Raw genomic sequence first — 26,126 nt, 5'->3', positions numbered from 1 at the left:
CTTACATGGAATAGCTTATTTGATGATTTTGCCAAATCTATAAAGTGCTACTGCACTCAAAGAAAGATTGAAAGAGCCTTTATTAGGGTTTCTTAACCTCCTTGGACAAGTAGATCTCTCATGTACTTCTCGATTACAATTGTCTCTCTGTTTACTTTATGCCTTTTTATAATGAAGGGTCTCTGCTGAAATGAGTAAGATATAGCTGGTACCAAGAGCAGTACATTTTGAGTATTTCATGTTGTATATGAAGAAACTGAGGCATAGGGAGGTGAAGGACAGATGGTGTTGTTTCCTAGTCCCCAAAACAGATGTTTGGCAAATGTCTATGTTTACCATGTATTTATGATTATGTGCTTATCACCCATTCAACCTTGAACATCACATAAAATAGCAGTGTATTTTTAAATATATGTACCAAACTTTAATTTTCATTTCACACCCAAAACTTCTGTACAAAAAGAGGCAAAGCAGGCAAAAAAATTACAATAACTTTAGCAAACAACATGTGACAACTTTAAAACAGCTTTGTGTATGCAACAGCCTTTATAGATGTAGTGGGGAAACTGGGCCTCTAAAGTTTTTGTCTTTTAAGATAAAATTCCCATATTTATTATTAACATCTAGAAAAATTCATAGCTGTCTAGGATACAAGATGGAATGAAAAGTCTCTGGATTCTACTGGACAATTGGATCCCAAGACTGAGTAGGCTTCATTTTTCTTTGAAGGAAGCATGAAATTATTTTTATTTAAATGCGATGATGTATCAAAAACTTCAGTTTACCATTAATACCTTGACATAATGGTGATGACTAGGAGCAAACGTTGATGAAGCGTGATACTAACTAATAGTTAAAAGATAGTATCCAAGACTTTCTTTCTTTGTGGTTGTCAATTAATATTCTAGCCCTAACGGGTCACCACAATTCAAAACATTCTTTGCCACTTTTTTTTTTTATTACTAATTCCTCGTGGCACATGAAAGCTTTCTGAGAACAATGTTATAATGCCAAAATAACAGTGCATCTGAGAAATGCAATTTTCACCTTGTTGCTAGCCCAAAAATAAATATCTGAGTAAAGGAAAACAGAGTTTGTTTGAAAACTATGAGACACCAAATATGAAATATAGTTAACATTGACATGGATACTGTCGCTAGCACTTTCCCCTAAACCACCCACAGGTCTTGGACACATGTGCATGCAGCACAAAAAAACATGATTGTTCAAGGACTTCCTGATGCCTGGAGGACAATCTGTTAAAAGAATTTGTCTCCCACAATAGTTCTGGAGTGGACCCAAGATCCATGACCTGTTTGTGATCACAGACATTCAATTAACTTGTCCTCCTGATAATCTCAGGCAACAGTTCAGGCCCTGGGCCTTTGAGAATCCATGTACTGGTGAGTCTTGGCTTTGAGAGAAGATGGCCTGGCTAAATTAGGGCAGGCCTGCAGCCCCTCCTCTATGTTTGGTCCCATTTTATAGAAAGTCTAAGGAAAAATTATAAATATGCTCAACTATTTACTCTGCAAGTCCCTTCCTCTCCCCAAGACTTCATCTCCTCACCTGATACAGGAGGAAAATGGACCCAATGATGATAAACATTGAGTGCCTCTATATTTCTGGTCTTGACAGTTGTTGCCCAAGGATAACATGTGGCTGCCAAATAGAAGAACATTTCTTAAGTTGAATGTTTAATGAATTTGTTGACTAACTATTACCCCATTTTCTGGCTTCCTCTGGGATTGTAGAATCCCTGAGTTTGAAAAGGTCTTGAAGGCCGTCGAGTGCATTTCTGTTCTGATGAGAGAAGCCCGATCCAAGCAGCTGTACTTGTTCACCTTGAAAAGCTCTAAGGAAAGGGGTCTTTCCTCTCTCTGTTGACTAACATTTAGATACAGTCCAAGGAATCTCTTCTGCCACTCAACTGGACTTCTTTGTTAAAAATAAAATAAAATGAAATTATGTCTCCCTTTTCCTTGGAGGACTCAAGGGAATGCCAGCTGGCCACTAAAGTCCAGAAAGCAATGGTGTGACAGCTCATTCCTTGGGACATTGTGAATGACGCCAAACCCTGATGCACCCAGACCCAACTTCTGGAATTATCATTCACTGGGAAACTCTTCCTTTCTATCAGAAATACATAAGTAATTTTGAAGGCCAGACTGAGGATTTATTTAAAAATGTCCAGTCTCATCCCATAGTATGTATGTATAGGCCACGTGGTGAAAAGGAAAGAGCATGGAGTCAGGAGTGAGGCATCTGGGTTCTAGTCCTACATGCGGGTGATCCTCTTTGACTTCATCCTCTGTCTCATTTTCCATTGGAAAGCAGAATAGAAGATTTCCAAGATTCCATTCTAAGCTCTGATCTGCAGGCAGAACGACTCTAGGCCTTGTCATATTGTTAATCATCAAGACAAGGTGGGGTGATGCTTACTGGACTTTACTTACTAAGGAAGAATGTCAGAGTCAGTCATTTTAATGGCTCATAGCCTTGTAGGGCTCCTGGAGATTGTCTGTTTTAATTGTCCATTTTACATATGAGGAAGGTGAGACACAAAGAGCTTAAGTGAATCTCCTAAGATCACACTGTAAATCACTGATAGGGCTAGGACTAAATCTAGGCACTCATACCAGAGCTTTACACATTGCAACAAGCAGTGGGGTTGGAGAGGAGCTGCATTTTAAATACCAGGTAATCAGAAAATGTAGACATTGCCCCCTCCAAATTCTCCCAGTTTTCTGGTAACTCATGAAGTAGCCTAGACCCCTGTTATCACATGAATGGTCCACACAGGACAAGGCTCCAATTAGGAGGGGCTGTGTGCCCAGCACTCCACAAACAACTGGAATGTCAGCAAATTTACCCACAAGTTCAAAGCCAGAGCTCCATTTCCCTGTCCCTGTGGACAGAGGGTTGAAGCAGAGAGCTGACTCTCCTGTTGCCTGCGTGCCCTTCCTCCCAACCTGTCCCCCACTTCCGAGACAATCACCTTCATCAGCCCAGCTACCACAGCATATCCATCTATTCTTGCTGCTCTCTCATGAACTGAGTCAAACACAGCTGATTTTCCTCTTGCAAAATTGAAAGGGAACTTTAGAGGGATATAAATCCAGACAGAAAGGGAATATGCTGATGAATAAAATATGTGCAAAAGTTGCACGTGTGGTTTGCAGTCTGAGGAAAGAGAGGGGGCGTGCTGAAGTCAAAACACTTCGGTTTGAGTCTCCACATGCATTCTTCCTTTCTTGGATTCCTCTCTCCCTCTATCAGGATAACAGTTGTGTTTCTTGCAGCTGAGTAGACACAGGAAATCAAATACTTTGTGTTTCTATAACTATACTTCCCAGAGAGATTACACATCTAGAATTAAAACACTACCACAAACTATTAGGAATTTCTGATTGTTACAGGTATAGTTAAAGGACTCCAGTAGCAAAGATCAAGGTCTCCAAATGCTGCCTTTGGAGAAGGGAATTTTGTTTTAGACACCAAAGGTAAGGCTCTCAAGTCAATTTATGCTCTGCTGGGTTGAGTCAATCAGGATACAAATGAAGGTCCATATATTTCAGTGACAAGAAGGAAACGGTTATGTAAATACACAAGTATTAACATCAATCTGTATTAAATTATGTAAACATATACATCTTCTGAGGTCAGTACATAGATCCTCTTCTTTGAGCAGAGTTTTACTGAAGCATCGCTCTAATCTGTTTGGAAGTCGATTCATCATTCAAGTGCTTTGTAGTGAACCTGGATGGAGAGAAAATGATAGAGTTCAGTGTGTAAACAGTACTCAAAGCTCCGATGACTCACCAGCCCATCTTTACCTTGGGAGACACAGTTGATATTTATAAATCAAACTCCGGCTTGGTTCTTTAGACAAAGAACCACACTTCAATGCCCAGAGTATTCTCAGACAGATTTAATATTTGATTCTTCCTTCCAAAGGAATTTTGTCTTCTGGTTATTAAACAAGTAGATCTTTTATCTAATCAAATAATTTCACAGAGGACATATAAGCCATCTCATTTTCCAGGAGATAGACTTCACAAGATTGAATGCAGAATCTTGGCCATTTATGCTACCCCTGCTGAGCCACAAATTTCAAAATACGGATTTGCATAGCAACATTACCCAAAACTTAAACGTTTATGGTTTTCTACTTTTGTGGCAACGCTTATCCTCACTGCCACCACAAGGGGGCACAAGGGCAGGTAAACAAACCAGGGAAAGTGATGCACTCTGCAGCCTCACATTAAACTGGTGTAGAAAGTTTACGAAAAGGAAGGAAAGGAGAATTAACAGGTAACAAAATCTTGCCCACGCCCTAGGCACTCCATGTAAGTTTACATTTCACTCACACTAACTCTTTGCAGGACGGATTATTGCCTCCATTTTACAGATAAGAAAACTGAGATTCAGAGAAGTTAAATGACCCATTCCAGATCAGAAATATGACAATGCATGATTTGTGAACAATTTCTGATTTCTGATTTGGACCCAGGTCTGCATGCTTCAAAAGCCTGTGCTCTTTCACTTCATCCCAGTGCCTACAGGAGACACAAATGCCAACACTCAGATGGGACTCACAGCCTACCACAGTGCCCTGCTCTCAAAGTCTTGTTTCATTGAATCAAGCTGGAAAGTTCAAGAAATCCAGAAGCTAAAGTCTTACTGAGTATGGAAAGCTAGACTTTTGTGAAGTGGGCACCAATGGAGAAAACCTTAGTTTACCCACAGAATCTGGAAGGCTCCTATATTAATGCTACATCTGTTCTGAAGAATGATGACTTAGCAGCTCCACAAAGCAGCATCAACCTCGGTGTCTTGTTTATTCATTCCCTGTGCATCTCAGTGGCTTCATTTATTAAATGGGGATACTAGATCAGCCTTACCTCTCTGAGTCGGGATGATTAAATGAGACAGTGTGACTGGGAGTGGAGAATAAAACATAAGTGTTGCACAGAGGTAGAGGATTACTGGTCCATTCCACTTATACTTATTGAACACCTACTGCATGCACAACGTTGAGTGGAACTGAGGGAAATCAAAGATAAATAAGACAGCAGGGACCATAAACCTTCCAGATTGCAATCCAGTACTAGAATGATTTACAGAGTAATATGATTCAACAAACTGATATAAATTTGTCACAGCAAAAAAATAAGAATCCCTTCCCTGAAGTGGCTTAAGCACATGTATCCTTGGGAGAGAGGGTACTGGGCGTTACTTGGTATCAGTGAGGGGCTGTAACAAGCACAGGTGGCCAAATACTTGGCATCCAGACAGTGTGGAGCAGGGTTCTCAATTCTGGCAGCTGCACATGTGAACACCCAGGGAGCCTTAGAACAATCAAACGCAGAACGGATGTGTGAGCCCCACCCCAGAGATTCTAATTCATTTGGTCTGGGCTGGAGCCTGGGTATTATTGCTTTCAAAAGCTACCCACATTAATTCTCATGTGCAGCCAGGTTTGGAACACCAGTGAAGGGGGAAGTGAGACCTGGGAAGCTGCTTCTTCTGACGAGTCCCCACTAACCACAAAGCAGCATGGCCAGGAGTTAGGCCCATGACCTGCGGGGTCGCAGAGACCGGGGTTTAGGTCTTAGCTTGGCCATCTGCTATGTGACTTTTGACAAGTTATTTGACTTCTCTAAATCTCAGTTTCTTCCATCTATACAAAAGGAATGATAAAAATGGTGCCGACCTCAACAAGTTGTTGGGAAGATTAAACGTGTTAAGACATGCAAGAGGTTAATCCTGGGGCTCTAGCCCTCAGTCCCCAACAGCATCTAAACTTGCAATCGATATGAAGGGTTGGCTGCCCCACGGTGAGTCTACCCCAGGACTGAGGCTCACCTGAGGGCATTCAGCAGCCCCTCCACGCTGTCCGGGGCCTGTTCCTTCAAAACTTTTATACAGCCTTTCATCTAGGAGGAAAAAGTACAACATTCTGTTAATATCCTAGAAATTCTGTCCATAATAATATCTGTCCATAACAACATCTGTCCATAACAATATCACACTATTTCTGCCCACAGAAATCAAACACAGAAATGATCAACAGACTTTCCTACCCCTTCTGGCCAGCGGGTTGCTCCTCTGGGCTTCTAGAAGGTTCTGTATCAGTTTTCATACTATACTGCATTTGAACATTTCACATGTCTGGCATTTGGGGACAAAGACTTGAGGCTTTGATCTTCTTGTCTTGGACTCCAGAGCCAAGTGTGGGGCTGTCCCTCCAGTCAGTGCTCAGCTGAGATTGACTAAATAAATTACAAACCCCATCATTTTGTGCCATCCTTCTTCCCAGAATGCTTTTCCTCCTTCAGCTGTTTGACTGACAAACTCTTAACAATTTCTTTTAGGACTCAGCTGAAGATCACCAACACCGGGAAGCCTCTTCTGACCTCATTAGCTTCACCAGGTAGAAGTAACCACCACCTCTTTGTATTCCCAAATTCCACTGGCATTTTTTTTTTTAAAACATTTTATTTTTAAATTTTATTTATTTTTTTCCCCCAAAGCCCCAGTAGATAGTTGTATGTCATAGATGCACATCCTTCTAGTTGCTGTACGTGGGACGCGGCCTCAGCATGGCCGCAGCAGCGGTGTGTCGGCGCGCGCCGGGAATCCGAACCCGGGCCGCCAGCAGCCAAGCGTGCGCACCTAACCGCTAAGCCACGGGGCCAGCCCTCCACTGGCATTTAACAGAGAACCCTGGAGATTTTAGTGCCCAGATTAATTTGTCTCCCTCACTAGACCAGGAGAGCACTGGTGAAGGACAGTGGTTAGGAATGTGAACCACATGTGGGCAGCTTGGCTGGATTTCATCCATGCATGCTTGTTTAGCATCTTCATGAACCTAGGCAAGTTTCTTAGCTTTTTGTGTCCTTGGAATATAATATATTCATAATTTGGGAAGTGCATGAAAGCTAAATTTATATAGATCACATTATATTATGCATATCCTGGAATGTTTTTTTTTCCACTAAAAGAAGAATTTTTCTGCAAAGAATACAATCATTCATTTTAAACTCAGATATTCATGCACTGTATTAGATTTGAGTATACTAACGGCCTCTTTTATAATGGTCATTTATAAATATTTTCTGTGGGTATAATTTTGGTATGTTGAAAGTTTTTTCTTAAAGGCCTGATAACCCTGATAGATTGATGGAGGCAGCCGGAACACAGGTTGAGAATCATTTGGGGCTCATGTAGAAGCTCATGAAGAAAGAATGTCGTGGTCAATCAGAGATGTCTGTCACGGGTGCAGGATGGGATCAAGCCTAGGCATGCAGAGATTTGGTCCTTCTCCCAACAAAGCTCATAGTCCAGTGGGAGAAGAGAGACAAATGGCTCATTATTATAGTGTGGTATGTGTTCTTGTAAAAAATGCCACAGGAGCAGTGGGAACATAGATGAGAAACGGGAAGGAAGAGCAGCGGGTACTCTTTGGGAATTTCCGGTTCTATTTCAGGCCGATTAAAGCCTTGGGTGTGAATAACAAGATGCGGTCAGGGATGTGGTCAAAGCCAGCTCTGCTGTAGGTTTAATAGCATGTTAGGCAGTTGGGGGGCTTTACCTGTAGAAAACACACTTGATAGATGTTAAACAATTAAGCAACGTGGTTAATATGGAAAAGGATCAGGGGAAGCAAGACTAGAGGTAGGAGGACCAGTGGGAGCCCTGAGGGTGTGGCGTGTGGGAGAGCAGTGGGCATGGAGAAGCAGGCAGAGACGGGAGGATTAATCTGAGGTCCAGTCCATAGGACATGGTGACTGATAAGATATGGGGGTAAAGAAGAGGGAAGAAGACAATTCCTGGGTTCTGAGGGAGAATTCCAGGTTTCTGGCTTAGAGGCTGGACTGGAGGAAGGTGAAATACCTAGGACAGGAACCCAGGAGGAAGAACAGGTTTGTGGGGAAGGATTGCCTTTGACTTGAGGCCGACCATATTTCAGGTGTCCAGAGGAGGCGTGGTCTGGAATTCTGGGTGAGGTTTGGGCTAGGGGCCGGGGCTAAGGAGTTATTCCTTATTGAATCATTCCATACAATTCTAAGGAAATCAGTTGAAAATGCCATCTCACTCCAGGCTGCCTTTCCTGGCACCCGAGAATAGCCTATATTCTCTAAATGATGCATAACCGCTTGCTTGGGCCTTGGTGACCCTACTCTGATGATTCCCTCTGCCTGGAGTACTTTTCCTTCTCTCTGTCCATTTGGTAAAATCCTACCTCTTCTTCAAGGTCCAGCTCAAACATCACTCTGTCTCTGCCTCTAAGCAGAATGAGTTTCTCCCTCATCTGGGTTTCTAGAGCTCACTGCACGTCTATTTTGCACTCCAGGGCACGTTCTTTATAAGTGCATAAAACAGTACCAATTTCAGGATATCGCAAGTAAATATTTGTTTTTTCACGGTTGATGCTGATGCCCTAAGGATTTATAAATCTAGTGCATGTAACGGCTGGCTTACAAGCAGACTGATATCTGGAAAAAGACCCTTTATGTCATCAAAGAAAAAGGCCCATCAAACAAGTGTTGTGTTTGGTAAACCCGAAACATTCTTAGAGACGCATGCAAACTTCAATATGAACAAACTTTTCTTAGTGAGACCTATATGAACAAATAGACTTCATCAAGACTGTGTGTGGTTAGATTTAACATTATATAATATTTATGACCTCAACAGAAAGACTTAGTAAATGACAAACAAGGACAAGCTTTTGAAAGGTTAGGGCTACAAGACATAATTGTATCCAGTGTATTTTTAATTGTTGACTCTGTGACAAGTTAAGAGATGGCTATGGTAAATTAGAATGTCCTATGAGTACCAAGTAATAAACCTTATCCATATTCAAATGATATTCATGGAGTTATTAATAGAGTTTTTAACACTCGATCTATAGTATAAAAATGTTAAAATCTCACAAAGAATATAGTAAAAATATTTATTGGTATGAAAAAATTTCCATAATATACTGTTATGCAAATTAAATTGTTTAAAAATAGCAATTATAGCAGGGTGCTAATTTAAGTACATACACACACATACACACAAATATCTATATAAAAAGAAGGGATATATATATATGCTGACATATTGACAGTGGTCATCTGTCTATGGTGAGGTTATTGCAGATACATTTAATTTTCTGTATTTTTATTTCCTGTATTTTCCAAAATTTTTTATACTAAATATTTATTTTCTCAGTAAACAGAAATATTTACATTAAAAATAATGAAGACTCTATGAAGAACCATGACTAGCTGTGCTAGGAAGCCAGAACCTCAAAATGAGTAATCCAAGTTGCATTTTTAATTGATAAATTCTTCTTACATTCTTCAGACTCATGGCCCCTCAGGGCATGTAGACTTTCTGTCTGCACAGTACTAGAGCATCAAAGATGCTGTTCTGGGAAGATGAATGAGCATAGAGTGTGCCGCCCAAACTTCACCATGTCAGAATAAGTTAGGACCAAGAGGTCCTATTTTGTACTTAAAAGGCTTTAAATTTATAATTAACAAGACAAGAAATAACAAGTGTTGGAGAAGATGTGGAAAAAAGGGAATTCTCATACACTGCTGCTGGGAAAACAGTATGGAGATTCCTCAAAATATTAAGAATAGAACTACCATATGATTCAGCTTTTCCACTGCTGGGTATTCATCCAAAGAATATGAAAACATGAATGCATAAAGATATATGCACCCCTATGTTCACTGCAGCATTATTCATAATAGCCAAGACTTGGAAACAACATAAGTGCCTATCAATAGATAAAGAAGAGGTGGTATATATACACAACGGAATACTACTCAGCTATAAAAAAGATGAAATCTTGCCATTTGCAACAACATGGATGGACCTTGAGGGCATTATGCTAAGTGAAATAAGTCAGATGGAGAAAGTCAAATACCACTCATAAGTAGAGGATAAAACAACAACAACAACAACAAACAAACACATAGATACAGAGATTAGATTGATAGTTACCAGAGGGAAAGTGGGGAGCAAGGGAGGTGAAAGGGGTGACAGGGCACACATGTATGTGACGGATGGTAATTAGTCTTTGGGAGGTGAACATGATGTAGGCTACACAGAAATCGAAATATAATGATGTACACTTGAAATTTATATAATGTTATAAACCACTGTTACATCAATAAAAATAAATAAATAAAGAATGAAGAAAAAGGCTTTAAATTAATACGTGGGATACACTATTGGGTGACGCTGCAGGCAAAGGCTGGATTGAGAGGAGGTGTGCTTTATCTCATAATTAGCAGGAAATCACTTGTACCCCAAAATCATTTGTTTTCCAATTATATTCTTCATTCAGCAAAAACTCTACAGAGCATGTATTGAATGCCATGTTCTATGTGCTGAGTACAGCACGAGACAGTACAGTGCTAGCAGACATGAGGTGTACAGATCGTGGTCTCTGGCCTTGTCAACAAACTCGGAGTTTGTGAGGGAGTTAGGAAATCCAAAATGGTAAGTGCTCTGGGGACCAGAAGAGAAGGAAGGCTCTGATCCATGCAGGGCACAGGAGATGTGCTCCTAGATGAGGTGACATTTGAGGAGCATCTTAAAGGAATCCACCCATCACAGAAGACGGAGGGCACTATGGGCAGGGAAAGGGGATCGAGCATATTCCAGTGACGACAAAAGCCACAGGAGGCAGGTGGAGCAACTAGCAGGGGTGGTAGGAGAAGAAGATGAAATGTCATTTGGGATTTGACCATGGCGTCTTGTGACCCAGTATCTCCCAACGCTTTTCACATTAAGACACATATAACATACGAAAATATATATATGTACATGGGATGCTGGATAAACCGAAGGGGCAGCTTGCAACTAAATGACTGCTGACCTGCTCAGCTCTACAGGCTGAGGGGATCAGCATCTCCGTGTAACTGCTATGCTTTTGAGGTTGGATGTTTTGTTGGACGCATGTGAAAAAGATTGGACTTCTTGCTGTGAGGAGAGCTGCCATGATGGGGCTTGCCTTGGAGAGATCACACTTAGTGGGGGATGGAGGAGAGAGAGAGAAGGAAGCAAGGTCCATCTGGCAACATTCACGAGCTCTTATTTGGAAAGCACATTTCGTAACTATTCTTACATCGATCTTGGATGTCTTGCAGAAAGCTCCCATAGGGTGGACGTGGTCGTAGAGGATGATGACCCCCACCATCACCCTCATGCAGAACATCAGTGTTTCTTCACTCGTAAATCTACTCCTGTACTCCCTGCAAGAGAGAAGACATGGCAGTGGCATTACTTCCTTGCCAGAGCACATTTGTTTCTGGCTCCACAACTGGCTACTTTAGACTCCTCCAATGCCCTCTTGAGAACAATCCCAGACCTGCAACAACCAGGTTAATATGCTCTTAAAGAAACCCATGATGATAATTCTCCTTGAATCTACCCAACCAGCAATTCAGTGTGAAAATAAGGTAAATTAGAGGGCAGTAAATTCTTTTCTCTTCTGCTCTTCAATGGGCCAGCTCATCACGTACATCACTCCCCCATCCATCAATCTTGAATATTTTATAGCAGGCCTCTCTGGCTGTCCAAGATTATAGAGAATAATGGCTTCATTATGGAGAAAAAGAATCAGGCTCATTTCTACAAGAGCAGCTATCATGTCTCCAGTCAAAGTAACTTCCTTTGTTAAGACACAGGTTGCAGACTGAATTAGATTGGTAAAGATACCTAAAAGAAATTATATACCATTCACTGGGCTGAGAGTATTTGTGGAGTTTCAATTTTTTTCACTTACCTTGACAGGGTCCCCGATGATTCCGATAATTCAGGGCAATTCTAGAGGTATTCTTAACATCTATTTCATTATGAATTGGCCCCTCAATGAAGATTACTACTATTTGTGTCTTGGAATAAATCTTAGCTTTGGTATAAGCGAAATATTTGAAATTAACGTCATCTTACATTTGAACAGAGCAACAAATTTTCTCAGGCACTCTTGACAACTTCAGCCCTCCCAAACACTCTGCAAAGTAGATGGCATTATGGGAACTTCATCAGATGAGGAAATCAAAGGCCAAGGCAGGTCAGACCACCTGTCTACGGGCACAGAAGGGGCTACAGACATACAGGGAACCCTGACTTCTGAGTGTGGATTTCCTCATTGCCATGCTACCTCATCCTTAACAACCTCAACCATTTTTTAAATCTAGCAACTAGTACAAAGAAACTGCTGAGAGAGAGAGAAATCTCCATTATCACTCTTGCAACGGCCTTACCACTTCTACTCTTGGTTCTAAGTCTTCTCCCAAATCTTTTCTCCAATATATTTACAATAATACCCAGTCTTTTAGCCCAATCCTCCATTTGGTCCTTCCACATCTTCTACAGCATCTTTGATTTGAGTCTTGGTTCTGCCATCTAACAAGCTATGCAACTTTTGGGAAGGTTAACCAGTCTAACCTTTGGGACCCCAGCTTCTCAGCTATAAAATAGGGATAACTACATCTATCACCCAGAGTTCTTTATGAAACTAATTCAGTTAATATACTTGTAAATTTTAATGTCCTGACCCAAATGTTAGATGTCATAATTGTCATCGTCATCATCATCATCCTCATCATCATATTAACAGTCATCATCATTATCATCCTCATATTAACAGACCCTGTCTAGGTGAACTCTAGACCATGAATACACCTCTGATTTAACTTACGGAGTTTCCAGCATGACTTTACAAACACTTGTCATCGTACTGAGGCAGTCTGTCGTGTTCTCTATTGGCAGGGTTTTGTTCTAAATGGGAGACACAAATGTATGTTAGCCCTGCCAGCAGCTTTTACGTGCAACTAAGAAAAAAGCACCTTGTTGTTCAACTTCACTTACTTCGGAGACAAAGTGCATCGTGGCATTGCTAAGGGTTTTCAGCATTGGCGTGGCTTCTGCATAGAAGAGAGACATTCGATTGGCCATCTCATTATTGACTTCATTCTCAATGTCTAGCTGATGAAAATAAGAAGAGAAGATGCAACTGATAAAGAGATGGTCAAAATCCCAAAACTTTGGAAATTGAATTACAGACAAAGACTCTGATCATCTCCCTGTGCCCTCCCTGATGCAGAAATCAAAAGAGACATGGAGGATGGCGTATAGACCCAGAAGACCCAGGGACTCACATGCATGTTGTTGATGCGATTGCGACTTATTGTCCTTCTGTAGTAGCTGAAGTCATTCTGAATAGCTGGGTTCCTCATCTGAAATTCAGAAGAGAAGAAAGGTCACTTCCTAGCATCAGATGGGGGATTGCATTAGGAGCCTAGACACTAGATTTTGTAAATACCAGACTTCTCTTTGTTACACAAGAGTCAAAGCAACTTCTAATTAAAAATAAGTATTCAGAGCTTCATTATTTTAAAATATGCCCTGTTTTTCTGTAGGCTAGATTTCAGGCAAAGTATATTTGTTCTCAATGAGGAACAGACTACTTGAAAAGGTTTTCTCTTATTGCATCTTAGCAGATTTTGAATTTCCAAGTACAAACCACCATCTTAAATCACTTTTACCACAAGGAACACAAATTGTCACTACAATATTGTCGCTGTAGGGAAGGGGCTATGTCTTACTCATCTCTCTATTACCCTCTCCCCCCACAGCATTAGCAGAGTACATGTACACAGTAGGTAGCCAGTTCAAGTTTGTTAAATTGTCACAGCGTATGTGGCCTAACCTTCAGCTCATCGAATCGAAGGGTAAAATGTAGAATTTCCGCAAACTCCTTTGCCAGGGCTTGCTCCCGCTCCAGGTGCTGGGTTGGCGTATAGGGTGGACAGGTCAGAGATTCTAATAAACTCTGAAGAGCTTTTTCTGAAAGTCAAAGGGATAAATATATATTTAAGGTGGCCCACAGAGGTCCTTCAAAAAGCACAATTCTTAGACCCAGTTGACATTCTCAGAGAGAACCTGCTTGGCTCTTTCTTCTCTATGTCTTTCCCCATAACTGTGTGAGATGTGTTGCATATGGATAAGGAGAGAAGAAGCCCCTCAAGTCCAAACAAGTTACCTCCACTGCAGAAGACCCCCATGGCCACACAGTTTTGGAAATGTCTCTCAAAGCTCAGCGGGACCCTCACATGTTCGGTAGTCTCAATTCCCTAACACTGTTAGAAAACTACAAATACATGTTTTTGGATCATGTGCTTCAAGATCCAGGATGAGATAAGACAGCTGTGGATACGTGGGTTAGCTCACCTGTCTTGCAGGGAAAGACTTCTGGTCCCATTCCAATTCTTCTCTGCATCTACACTCTAATCTAATCCCAGGAATATTCTTCTGCGAACCCACCGCTATATCTACCTCCATTATCATCCTTGAAACAGTCTCTACTCCCTCTTGCCTGTTTCTAAACGTTCTCTCCAGTTTTTCCTTCGATATATTTCTAACAGCACTGAGTCATTTAACCAACCCTCTATAGCAGGGGTTGGCAAACTATGGCCCACAGACCAAATATGGCCCACTGTCAATTTTTGCAAACAAATTTTTATTAAAACATAGCCACACTCATTCCTTTATGTATTGACTAAGGCTACTATTGTGCTACAATGGCAGACTTGAGTAGTTGCAACAAAGACAGGATAGCCCGCAAGCCTAAATATTTATTATCTGGCTCTTTACAGAAAAGTTTGCCAGCATCTGCTCTATAATCCTTAAATGTCTTTTACACCATCTTTAAAAGGGCATCTCTAGCCTTTTCCATCTATGGGAATGGGCTGTCTTCTGAGGCAGCTAGTTCTACCTTGGCCTGCTCTGTCAGACAGATCTTTTTCCTTCTGTTGAGCTGAAACTTAGCTCCTTAGGATTTCAGTTCATTGGATTTAGACATACACTTTGAGGAAACAGAGAAGTCAATCTCTGTTCAACTTGAGAGTCTTCAGAAGATCCCTCTTCTTGAACAATTGGTTCAACTCATTCAACTACTGCCTTTGGGTCTTGGCTTCAAATTTTCTCAACATTATGGTTATTATTCTGAAAAGCATTTCAATTTCTCTTAAAATGTGGCATTCACTTATGGCAAAAGTAGAGTAGAACATGACTACCCCCTTTCTCATTCTAGATATATTATATTAACTAATGAAACCTCAGCTAGCTTTACTGTTGGAAGGAGCAGTTATATCACAATGGTGGACACCCTGAGCCTACTGTCAACCCGACTTGACTTTACTCTTCCTTCTACAAAGCCACCTGCACCTGTACAGGTTTTTTTTTGTGTGTGTGTGTGTTTATTTTGCTAAAGCTTAAGGGCAGACGCTATGTTTGTTTTTCTTGTATTTTACTATATTAAATTCATCACATGACTATAGCCAACCAAGTTATTTTTGGGTTAGCAGGTCACCTGTGTCTTCCAACTTCTCTCTCTCTCAGAAACATGCTCAGAACACAGTAAAACCGTTGAGAGTCAGACTTAGCTGAGAACAAGACCAAAGGGACATCCACCATTAGAGATACCTTAAACGTGCCAATAACTTCAGGAGAAGAGACTTTGAGATAGATTGAAAGAAATGAAAATATTAGGTGGTGTTGTCCATGGATGCCTCTTATAAGACACACTGGATGGATGTAGGACATTTTCCGATGCACTGAGCTCTTCTTCCTACTTTCCCAAATGCTATAATGGAACTTCATACACGGGACATGAAAACTGTAAACACACACTCACCTAGCCTTATGGAAAACTCATAAAATCTCTTTAGCCTCACGACCAGAGGACACACTGCATTCCAAGCTTTTTCTTGAAGCTGAATGTCATTGGGATTTTGAATTGCCTACAAAAACATGATAGAACTGCTTAAAAAAATAAGCTGCACGTTAAAACGCCATAAGATTGAGAAAGGATTTTAGTTAAAAAAAAATACAATTCCTGATGTACTTTGCTAATGCGTACTTCCTAAATTGACATCAGTTCATCGGACTCTCCTTCAAGATCCTCAATTAGAATGGAGATTTTAGTACTTGAATATAGTGCAAATGACTCTACAATTAGATCCCATGTCATCTTACTTGTTTCTCTTCTCTTAAATGCAAAAAAAAAAATACATATCTAATTGGAAGCAATTCAGCCCTCCTCCATCACCATTTGATTCTTCTAAAGCAGAGCTAGTGCTCAATATGAAGTGCAGATTCTGTAGATATTTTCTTTTCTCTATAATATGTCCTACATTCTTGCCAGTCTGTGATGTTACCTAAATCACCTAAATTAATGGTGACCCCTTAGTACAAAAACAACCTTTCCATAGACTACTACTTTCTTAGAAATGCTGTTTTGCCTGGGTTTCAGCAGCTTGAAGATTTTGATGTTAATGGTGTTTTTGCAGAAGGATGACCAGCAGTGGCAGTAGCGTGTGTGCATATGCGCATGTGGGTATGTGTTGATACTTCCACAAAACTAGATTATTTCAAACAAAAGGAGTGTGAAGTTTCTTGCCTTTAAGGCATTATGAAGTCTCAAAGCCACACTGACAGTTGCTTTTTTTGTTTTGGTGTTGTTTTACAGTTTTTCATGTATTTATTTTTTCAATCTCATAAGTCATTTCAAGATGGCAGACCTGCAGGCTACTTAAAGCAAGATAGTTTATGGCTGTTATTTGTGATACTGGTGGAACCTGCCAAAAGTATTACAAAATGTTGGAAAGTTCATGTAAACTCAGATCTCATGACTTATATTTCAATTGTTGTTCATAGACTTTATATGTACTTTTCCCTTAAATGAAGTTATATACTGACAAATTATTGTTTAAATGTGAGTCCTGTGATATCAAATATGTCTGAGAAGAGAATGGCTAATGTTTTACATAGTCTATAGCACTGTGTGCTCAGATTAATGTACTAGAATAAAAGCGGTCATTCATATATTTTTTTAAGGACACATTACCCTCCTTGTTCTTCCTACTACGCTAGGAAATAATGTTAGGGCTATTACTTAATCTTGCTGTGTGTGCGCGTGTGTGGGTTCCCCTTCTCCTCCAAGGGTGTTGTCAGCTCAGTATTATCATTGACATACGTCTCGGATCTCTGGCCCCGCGCCCTTGTAAGCCTGCAGGTCTGCGAGGATGCTCTCGGAATCCTGGAGGACGGCGCTGATCTGGTTCCATATTTCCCTCTCTCCTTCTGTGGGCTGGGCATCTAAGCAGAGGGGAAACCAAAAGACACAGAGGGTGTGTGTTCACGAACAGCTTGGGAAGAGGATCAGCATTCAGTTCTACCTGCTACAGAACCCTATTTTGCTCCTGCAGGTTTGGTATTTATCCTTTAACATAATAAGCTACTAGGAAGGGAAAACTAATACAACTTTTGCCCATTACTCAATTCAAATAGTCACCAATCTTCCTGCACACATTAAACCAAGCATGTTGGAATCATTGTAGGCACTCCTTTACTTATTTGTGTAAAACACATTTTTTGCACACGTACTATGTGCCAAGTTGATGCACTGGGTGATAGAAGAAATAAACATTGTCTTTTTGAGTCCACTTTTAATAGCAGAAGCTATTGAATATTTCTGTTATGATTGAAAATCTGTGAATCTGAGTATAGAAAAACCATCTCCCTTATATTTCCATATTCAAAAAAGCTTAAAATATTGGATAATTAACTTCACGGCCATGACAGAGATGTATCTTTCTGGAACACAACGATATATAGAAAGCATTGATTGAAAACGAACTCAAGAAGTGCAGGGAGTCCATTTTAAAAACACCTGTACTGTTCATCTTTGGTCTTGACTGGGAATGTTACCCACAAAAATAAGTGACACGTTCAAGCTTACATAAATGAAGAATGTATTCTAACCATCACAGAAGCATCCCCTTAGCTCTTCAGTGAATTCCCACCTGATTATATTCCTACAGCCAATGTTGTTGTTCCCAGCTGCATTTCGGGGAAGTTGGTGGGTGGAAGTTGAGTGGTGGTAGGGACTGGGCTTTATTTATCTCACAATACCTATACTACAGGCTAACTTGCCCAGGCTAGTAAGGAGGTTAGTCTCCATCTAAAACAAAGGCACCACTAATGGAGAAAGGGAGTAGATATCACCTCCCAAAAATCTGTTTTCAAAAATCCAAGTCCAAAGGCACTGAATTCTCTCAGCAGACCTCACTAATGAAAGGGTAGGATAGAGTGATGCCTGGTCTAACACTCCTCAGATCAAATTCCAGTTTTGACTAATTTTGGTAGGAGCACAAAGGATTGATCCTGTGAGAAGCAGTAATTCACTAGTGTTACTCTGGGGTATGAAAGACAGAATTCACAAGATAGGTGATAACTAAGTGACGCATTGACCATGCTGCCAGGGCCTTCAGAGAGACTGAGCATCAGAGCAGGGATTGGGCCAGACTTCACTGCTCCTGCCTCAGTGGTCATCTGCTGGGCCTACACCAATTCAACCCAAGAGCCTTGAGAAGTGATGTCCATGGAGACTTTATACCATTTTACTTCCCACTCCTGCTAACACCTAAGCAATTAGTAGAGTTACCTGGGAAATGAAGGGTAAAATTCATCAGTGTATGGTAATTCTCTTTAGAAAAAAAATTATAGGCCCTCATAGATCATCCAGAAATTTTGTAAACTATACCTTCTAGGAATGAGATGGATTTCAACTAAGGAATGATGAGGGACTAAGATTCATGTGCACCAGGGTTCAGAGAAGGAAAGGATGAGTGTTGTCTGAGAGGAGTGGAAATCACTTAATGTAGGGACGGAACTTGAGCTGGGCAGATGGAAGGCTGAAGGGAGTGCATCCACGAAGGGCATGAAAAGGGCTTGGCAGCTCGTGAAGGCAAGCCTGGGCCTGGAGGAGGAAAGAGACCTGCCAGGTTAGAGGACGGAATCTAGCCTAGGAAGCAAAAGGGGAAAAAGAAACACGTTACTCCATCCTTTTCTATGCTTCCACTGTTTCCCACAAACACTTGCTAAGTTTTCTCAGGTACGATGTTATTAACAATATTAACCACTTTATATTTTATCTTTTCCTGCTTTTTCAAACTTTTCTGAAAGTGATACGGGTGTCTTAAACAGAAACCTAAAAACCCACGAGCTAGGCAGTCTGTAATTGAAGAAAGCATTTCAGTGGAACAGAACTCCAGGGTAATGCTGGAAATTTCCAAGTAAGAAGAAAGTCAGGGAAGAGAATAGATGACAAAAACACAAAGTAAGGTCCTAGAAAACAAATAAAAATCCAAAACTCATTCACTCAAATCCTTTCCCCTTTTGATGAATGTACTGAAAAATCACAAACTAAACAAAGAGAATTTTCTAGAGAGAGAGAGATATTTGAAGAGGAGGAAAAGAAAAAGAGCCTGTGACCAAGATTCTGAGGGGTAAGTCTATTTGAATATAGTAGAAAGTATATCTGACGAAGAAGACACCAGAAAAGGAAGCCTTCTAACCTTGACTGTCACATGGCTCCAACATAGCAAGTCACCACTTGATAAGTTTTAGACAAAACAGAATTACAGCTAAGTAGGCCAGAAGAGGAGTGCTGGAAAAACAAAACCAAAAAACCCACCCTTTTGATGATTGCTTAAACACAAAAGGAGAAAGATTTTAAAGTCAGTTTTTTAAAGTAGAGTTCTTTCTTAAGTGCTTCAAAAATAAGACAGTTTCTGATAGAATGGCCTAAAAGTAATTCTGGCTACAGAGAGGGGAGCATCTCTTTCCCTCCCAGGTGAAGTGACACTTTCGGATACAAATCAACTCTGACAGAGAGTTGGACGAGTAATGTGGGGGTGGTGTCACTTCTCTCCCAGAGGCGGTCGAGTTGGGGGGCTGTGGTGAATACCTTCCATCACACAGTACCTCTCTCCTGGAAACTGGAATGATCTGTGAAACAGGACCCTCAGTCCCTAGCCTCCCTCTCTGGGAAAATGTTTCTTTTGGCAGATATCCTAGTGTCCTATTTGAAATGCTTCTCATGTGGCCCCGCGTAGCAGGGGTGGGTGGGAGAAATTCAATCCGTCCTTCCTTCTTTCAGCCAGACTTAGAAATGTGTTGCCTCATTTTCTTCTATAATTTGTTAGTCTTATTACATACCCTATTTTTTCCTCCTTCTCCTGTCATGGAACTGAAGTCACCTCTTCTTCCAGCTAATGATTAAGCCTTTGGCGCCGACAGCACGGTCTCTGCCTTCTGGGCCAGGGAGCTGTGAGATTCTCGGGAGACTCAAATCACTGGTGGCATCAACTTCCCAGGTAGAGAGTGCTGCACGGGAGAAGCCCTCATCTGTTTCTCTTTTCAAATGGGAAAAGGACTGTGTAACCCTAAGTAACATTTGGCATTGGCCCATATCCCTATGGAAGTTCATGATTTATCCTACTTTGACCCCTCAGCTAAATGATCAGATAGTCAGGACTAATTAATGAGAATCTGATCCATTAGACTGTGGGACTCTGGCCCTGTTTGTTTCACTTGACATTCTATCTCCAAGACCTAGCACAGTTCTTAGCACATAGTAGCTGCTCAAGAAAAATCTGCTCAATCAACAGCTGAGTGAATGACTTAAATATACTTCTCACACTGTGTTTTGTGATAGTTTTTCTGCTTGTCTTTGAATTCTGAAATCTTTGGAGACAGGGTGTGTATTCTGTCCTCAGTGCCCCCATATGCCTTACCCATTGGAGGCAGTCAATAAATATGTCACGACTCAATGAATAAATGAAGAAACTGACCTGGTGGTGGAGAATGTGAGTGTTGGGAAGCAGCAAAAGAAATGAAGCTCCTATCACTTCTAGATCCTCTCCTCTGTCTCTTCTCCCCACATGGCTTTTATACTGACATCTCTTACCATTCAGATATATGTATTTGCCCACAATCAAATTGGCTAGTCACACCTTCACTAACACTTGTTTAAATCATCCATCATTTATCTATGGCCTCAATGTCTCCTCAGTGTGGTTTACACACTAATAGGATATTTGTTGAGTGAAAAATTGCACTTATATTTATTCTCCTGATCCTAAAGCTGTTATTTTGCTTTCTGGAATATCCTTTAAGAGGCTTTGGGGTCCATACTTTTGGCATTCTCCGTATTCAGATTCAGTTGGTAATCATGTTTTTAAAATTTATTGTGTCTTCAGACGTCAGAGATATCTTGAAAAAGACCTTGAAGAATTAATGATTGAAAAGGTTACTATATTTAACCTATAAGCAATCTCCTAAAGCATTTGCTGAGTGAACAGAAACTCTGAATTATGGGTTTTGTTTTTCTATTTTTAACACAAAGATTGAACTGCAGTCAAAGATACACACACACAGGCATACCAATAATATTACTTATGGAAATGGGTCCTTACCTCTACTAGCAGCCAGAGAATTCTTCTAAGAATCTCATTCTAAACCAATCATCACCAATTATTTCATCAAAATTGAGAAGAATGGTTACATAAAGCTGGTCTGTTTCTGTCTAATAATGAAGCTGTTAAAAAAAAATCCCTGTGATTTACACAGGCAATTTCAGAAACCAATACTTCTAGAAGCCCTGGAACAAACCTATGGAGGCCATTCCCCGGGTGATGATTTAAACCCTGTTCTGGACTTGCTATTGTGGAAAGTATGAAAATGTATCATGTGCACTGTGACCTTGAATACATGCAACTGTTGTCAAGAATTCACTGAATTCCAAGTGCCTAGAATTTTTGATGGAAAAAATTCCCTCTTATCAATTAAGATAGTTAAACAGTATTCATTTTTTTTTACAGGGAATCTATTTATCCTCCTTTGGCTCAATTTGCTAGTGACAGTGGATATTCACTGTCAGCATGTTGGTGTCACAGGGTCAGGTGGAGGTTTCACTGTGGAGGACTATGGTATTTACCGAAAGCAGAATGCTTGGCATTCCACGCCGGGATAGAGAGGAAGGTGGCTATGTGCTTTGTTGTTAGGAAGGAACATCTTGGGTGAACATACCCCAGGGCACAACTACAAGGCTCAAACCAGAGGAGGGCTGTCCAAAGTGTTCTTATCTTTGTAAATCAGCCAAGGACGCACTCTGTCTTCACAAGCACCAGGAACACACATACCTTCTCCTAACAACCTATTCAGTACTGTATGGAAAATCTGACAGAGAATCAAACAAATTAACCACAGATAATGTGAGTAGAAGACACAATTTATTTGGAGCTGTCTTTGTCTTTGAAGGAAGCCCCAGCATTTCGTCAATAGGATATATCGCTATCTCTGCACCCCACCAGCTTTTGTAAAAACACCGAAGAAAGGTACAGAAAAAGGATGTGCCAAAGCCATAAATAAATCTATAGCTCTTCTTTCCCACCCACTTCCTCCCTTCTCCACTCCCTCCCCTTCAGGATAAACTCTAAGCAACATAAATATCTATTATTAACATTTGGGGATGTAACATGGTAATGATTAATGGCAGAATACTAACTGCTTACAGAAACAACATAAAATTGCAAAGGTCCATTGGAAAATGTAAGTGTGACTGGGCTGACATATTTATTTGTACAGGAACATTAGCCATCCTGTGCCACAGCCCAGAGCCCTTTCCCATGGAACAATCAGATGAGGGACTGCAAAGAGCAGGGAGGGTAAAGGCACTTGAAGGCTTGTCTATTTCATTCACATGCAGTGGGGTCCCTGTGATATCATGGGGGAAGGATGGAGTTTTTAGAGACCCAGGTCCTACTACCAGTTTTGACACTCACTGAATATTAGACCTCAGGGCAAACCAGTTAATCTCTCTGGGCCTCAGATTAATTCTTGGTAAAGGGAGGGAAGCTAACAAGAGACTTGTCTCCTCCCTGTATGGTCCTGTGGGGACTATGAACTGTAGGATTATAATGAGGGTGTTGACATAAACGAAAAGCACTTAAAAAGCAAAACTGCTAGAAATTTAAGGAATCTTTGTGAATGATGTTGGCATAAATTCTTTCCCAAGTCTGTTCTGTTCCTTTTTTGTTTGTTTCATTTGTAAAGTGACCAAAAACATCTCTTATTTTCCCCCTTTCCTCTCCCAAGATTATCTAGCCTCCTATGAATAGCCATAGCAGATGTGAGGGTACCAGAGAGGGAGAGATGAAAGAAGGGCCAGTAGTGGCAAGAAGTGGTCTGCGTCAACAAAAAAATCCCAGACAATCAGTTCATCCGACACCCTCCTTGTTTTAGAGTCGGAGCTTGTAGCCCTAACAGGTCAAAATATTCAGAGCCTTTCTGAAAGTGCAATGGTTTGGAGGTGTTAGAACTTCCTTCTCAACACCGCCCACCCCCAACACACCCCCCGTTACTGTTCTTGGCATTCCTATTATACTCATAAAGCGGGGTTTGTCTTATAAGAAAACCATTTCTCAGTTACTGTCTTCTACGAAACATGTCTTCAGCCCAGCCCGGAACCAGCACTTCTGGCTAGCCCATCACCTGCTCTTTGTTCTAACTATTACAGACTTCTTCTCTGCTGCCTGTACTCATGTCTCATCAGTGTGCTTGCATCTTACCTCCCCGAAAAAATGATATACTCCTTACAGAAGAGGTCACGTTCTTCTAATGTTCTTATATTTATGTGCCCTATGTCATCCCTCTATGCCTCCCTGCCCCACTAAGACCCCATCCTCACTCCTGCTATTTTTGCCTGACGCTACAGTGCAGGAGGTGCTCTGCATATAGTTACCAAATTCCCGTCAATCCAAAAATCAAAGCTCGTAATCTAATATTTCAAGCCCAACCCTATGCTGGACACTGGATACGAGATATAATGATATAAACATAAGCTGCCGTCCAAATCCTCTCTTAGGGGAAGTTCTTTAGGCTAAAATGAAATGATACCAAAGAGACCTGGTTATGTGAGAAGGAAGGGAGAAAGCCAAAGCAAGTAAATATAAAAGATCTATTGAAATTATACACACAGACACACACACACATTTAAAAGACTGTTGAGAGTTGAAAGTAAAAAAAAAAACACATTGCAATGAGGAGTTTAGCAAACATTGAAGCAAAACGGAACAAGAGCACAAAGGTAGAAGGGTGGTGATTAGAAATATACTGTGATAGGTTCCTAAATTCTTCATAGAGTAAAGAATACATTTTGAAGATAGATTGCAGTAAATTAAAGATTTATATTATAATCTCTAAAGTAAGCAGTAAGAGGCATAACTAAAAAGTCAACAGAAAAGAAAAGAGAGAATACCAAAAATTATTTGTTTTAATCAAAAAGCAGGAAAACATTGAGAGAAACAAAGAGCAAATATAACAAACGGAAATCAACACCAAGATAGAGTCAAATACAAACATTAATTAAATGTACAAACAATAATCAAATGTAAATGGAGTAAACACTCCAATTAAAAGTTAGATATTATCAGCTTGGATGAAAAAGCTAGGGCCAACTATGTTTTGTTTATAAGAAACACACTATAAAGATAAAGGCACAGATAGGGAGGGGAAACACATACCATGTAAACACTAAGCATAAAAAAGCTGTTATAGTCAAAATATGAAATGTCTAGGGATATATTTATCAGAAGATATTCAGGACCTCTGAAAACTATAAAGCATTGCTGAGTGAAATAAAAGAATATCTAAATAAATGTAAAGGTATACCGTATTCATAGCTAGAAAGAATCAATATTGTTTAGATGTCAATTCTCCCCAAATTGATCTACAGATTTAATATAATTATAATCAATATCCAAGAATTTTTGTAGAAATTGAAATAAATTATAAAATTTATTTAGAAGTGTAAAGGAGCTAGAATAGCCAAAACAATCGTGAAAAAAAAACAACCAAGTTGAAGGACTTACTCTTCCTGACATTAAGACTTCTTGTTTGTTATATTTTGGTATTAATTCGGAAAAGGATCAACAAAGCAATGGGAGAAAATAGAAAGTCCAGAAGTAGTGCCACACATATTACAGTTGCCTGATAAGGGTGTTAAAGCAATGCACCTGTGTAAGAACAATTTTATATCACAGGAAAAAACATAAACCCAACACTTCTCTCACAACATATACAAAAATTAGTTCAGGATCAGTCATTGACCTAAATGTAAAGCTTAAAATTGTAAAACTTCCAGAAGGAAACATAGTATCTTTACTAATGTCTTTATGATCTTGGGATAGTCCACGATTTCTTAAAGAGAATATAGTATGCACTTAGTATAAAAGAAAAAAATGACAAACTGCATTTCATCAAAATTTAAAACTTCTGTTCATGAAGACATAATTAAGAAAATAACTAGGCAAGCACTGACTGAGGGAAAATATTTGCAAGCTATATCTCACAAAAGACTGGTACCCAGAATACAGTAAGAAACTCCTACAACTTAGTAATACAACGAAAAAACAACCTAATTAAAAATGGGAATAAGATTTGAGTAGACATTTCCTAAAAATGATAAGCAAATATCCAATAAGCACATGAAAAAGTATATATTACCAGTTATCATGGAAATGCAAATTAAAACCATAATGAGATACCATCTCACAACCACTAGAATAGCTAAAAGAAAAAAGACTGACAATGCTAAATGTTGGAGAAGACGTGGAACACTTGGAGTTCCCTATATGGCTGGTAGGAATGTAAAACAGTACATCCCATTTGGCAAACTGTTTGACAGTTTCTTGAAAAGTTACATATAACTACCCTATGACCTAGCAATTCCACTCTTAGGTATTTCTCCAAGAGAAATGATGCCCACAAAGACTCTACAAGAATGTTCATAATCAGATTACTCATAGCAGCCAAAACCAGGAAATAGCCCAGGTGTTCATCAACAGGAGAATGAATACACAAACTGTCATACAACGGAGGAGAACTCAGCAAAAAAGAGGAAGAAACTATTGATACATGTAATAGCATGGTTGAATCTCAAAAACATAAGGTTGAATGACAAAAAAATACAAAAAAGCATATACTGTATGATTCCATTTACATGGAGTTCAATAACTTAGAGATTAGCTAAATTAATCTTTGAGCTAGAAATCAGATCTGATCAGTAGTTGTTTTTGTGGAGTTGTAGTGGGGTGGATTCACTGGGAAATGGCATACTAGAACTTTCTGGAGTGATGGAAATATCCTGTTTCTCGACAGGGTGTGGCATTTGTCAAAACTGATTGAAAAGCACACTTAAGATC

General features: G+C 40.1%; 1 protein-coding gene across 3 annotated transcripts in view; it reads right to left on the bottom strand.

The window, feature by feature from the left end:
• Nucleotides 1-399: 399 nt before the first annotated feature.
• The window catches only part of CYRIA (CYFIP related Rac1 interactor A), a 104,686-nt gene continuing 78,959 nt past the window's right edge, over nt 400-26,126 (bottom strand). For 2 of the 3 annotated variants that reach the window (XM_087437122.1, XM_087437121.1), the window contains 9 exons: nt 17,054-17,175; nt 15,713-15,818; nt 13,727-13,863; nt 13,176-13,253; nt 12,886-13,002; nt 12,716-12,795; nt 11,138-11,264; nt 5,869-5,939; nt 400-3,759 (listed from right to left, as the gene is read on the bottom strand). In XM_087437122.1, the coding sequence (XP_087293248.1) occupies nt 3,696-3,759; nt 5,869-5,939; nt 11,138-11,264; nt 12,716-12,795; nt 12,886-13,002; nt 13,176-13,253; nt 13,727-13,863; nt 15,713-15,818; nt 17,054-17,175 (902 nt within the window). In that variant the 3' untranslated portion in view covers nt 400-3,695. The remainder of the gene's footprint in view (nt 3,760-5,868; nt 5,940-11,137; nt 11,265-12,715; nt 12,796-12,885; nt 13,003-13,175; nt 13,254-13,726; nt 13,864-15,712; nt 15,819-17,053; nt 17,176-26,126) is intronic. The other variant, XM_087437123.1, reaches the window with a different exon arrangement.

Source organism: Ceratotherium simum, chromosome 11 (assembly GCF_057802395.1).
Source record: "Ceratotherium simum simum isolate JZ-2026a chromosome 11, ASM5780239v1, whole genome shotgun sequence".
Lineage (NCBI taxonomy): Eukaryota > Metazoa > Chordata > Mammalia > Perissodactyla > Rhinocerotidae > Ceratotherium > Ceratotherium simum.
Note: the sequence above shows the minus strand (reverse complement) of the source record. Positions and strands in the feature narration are given on the sequence as shown.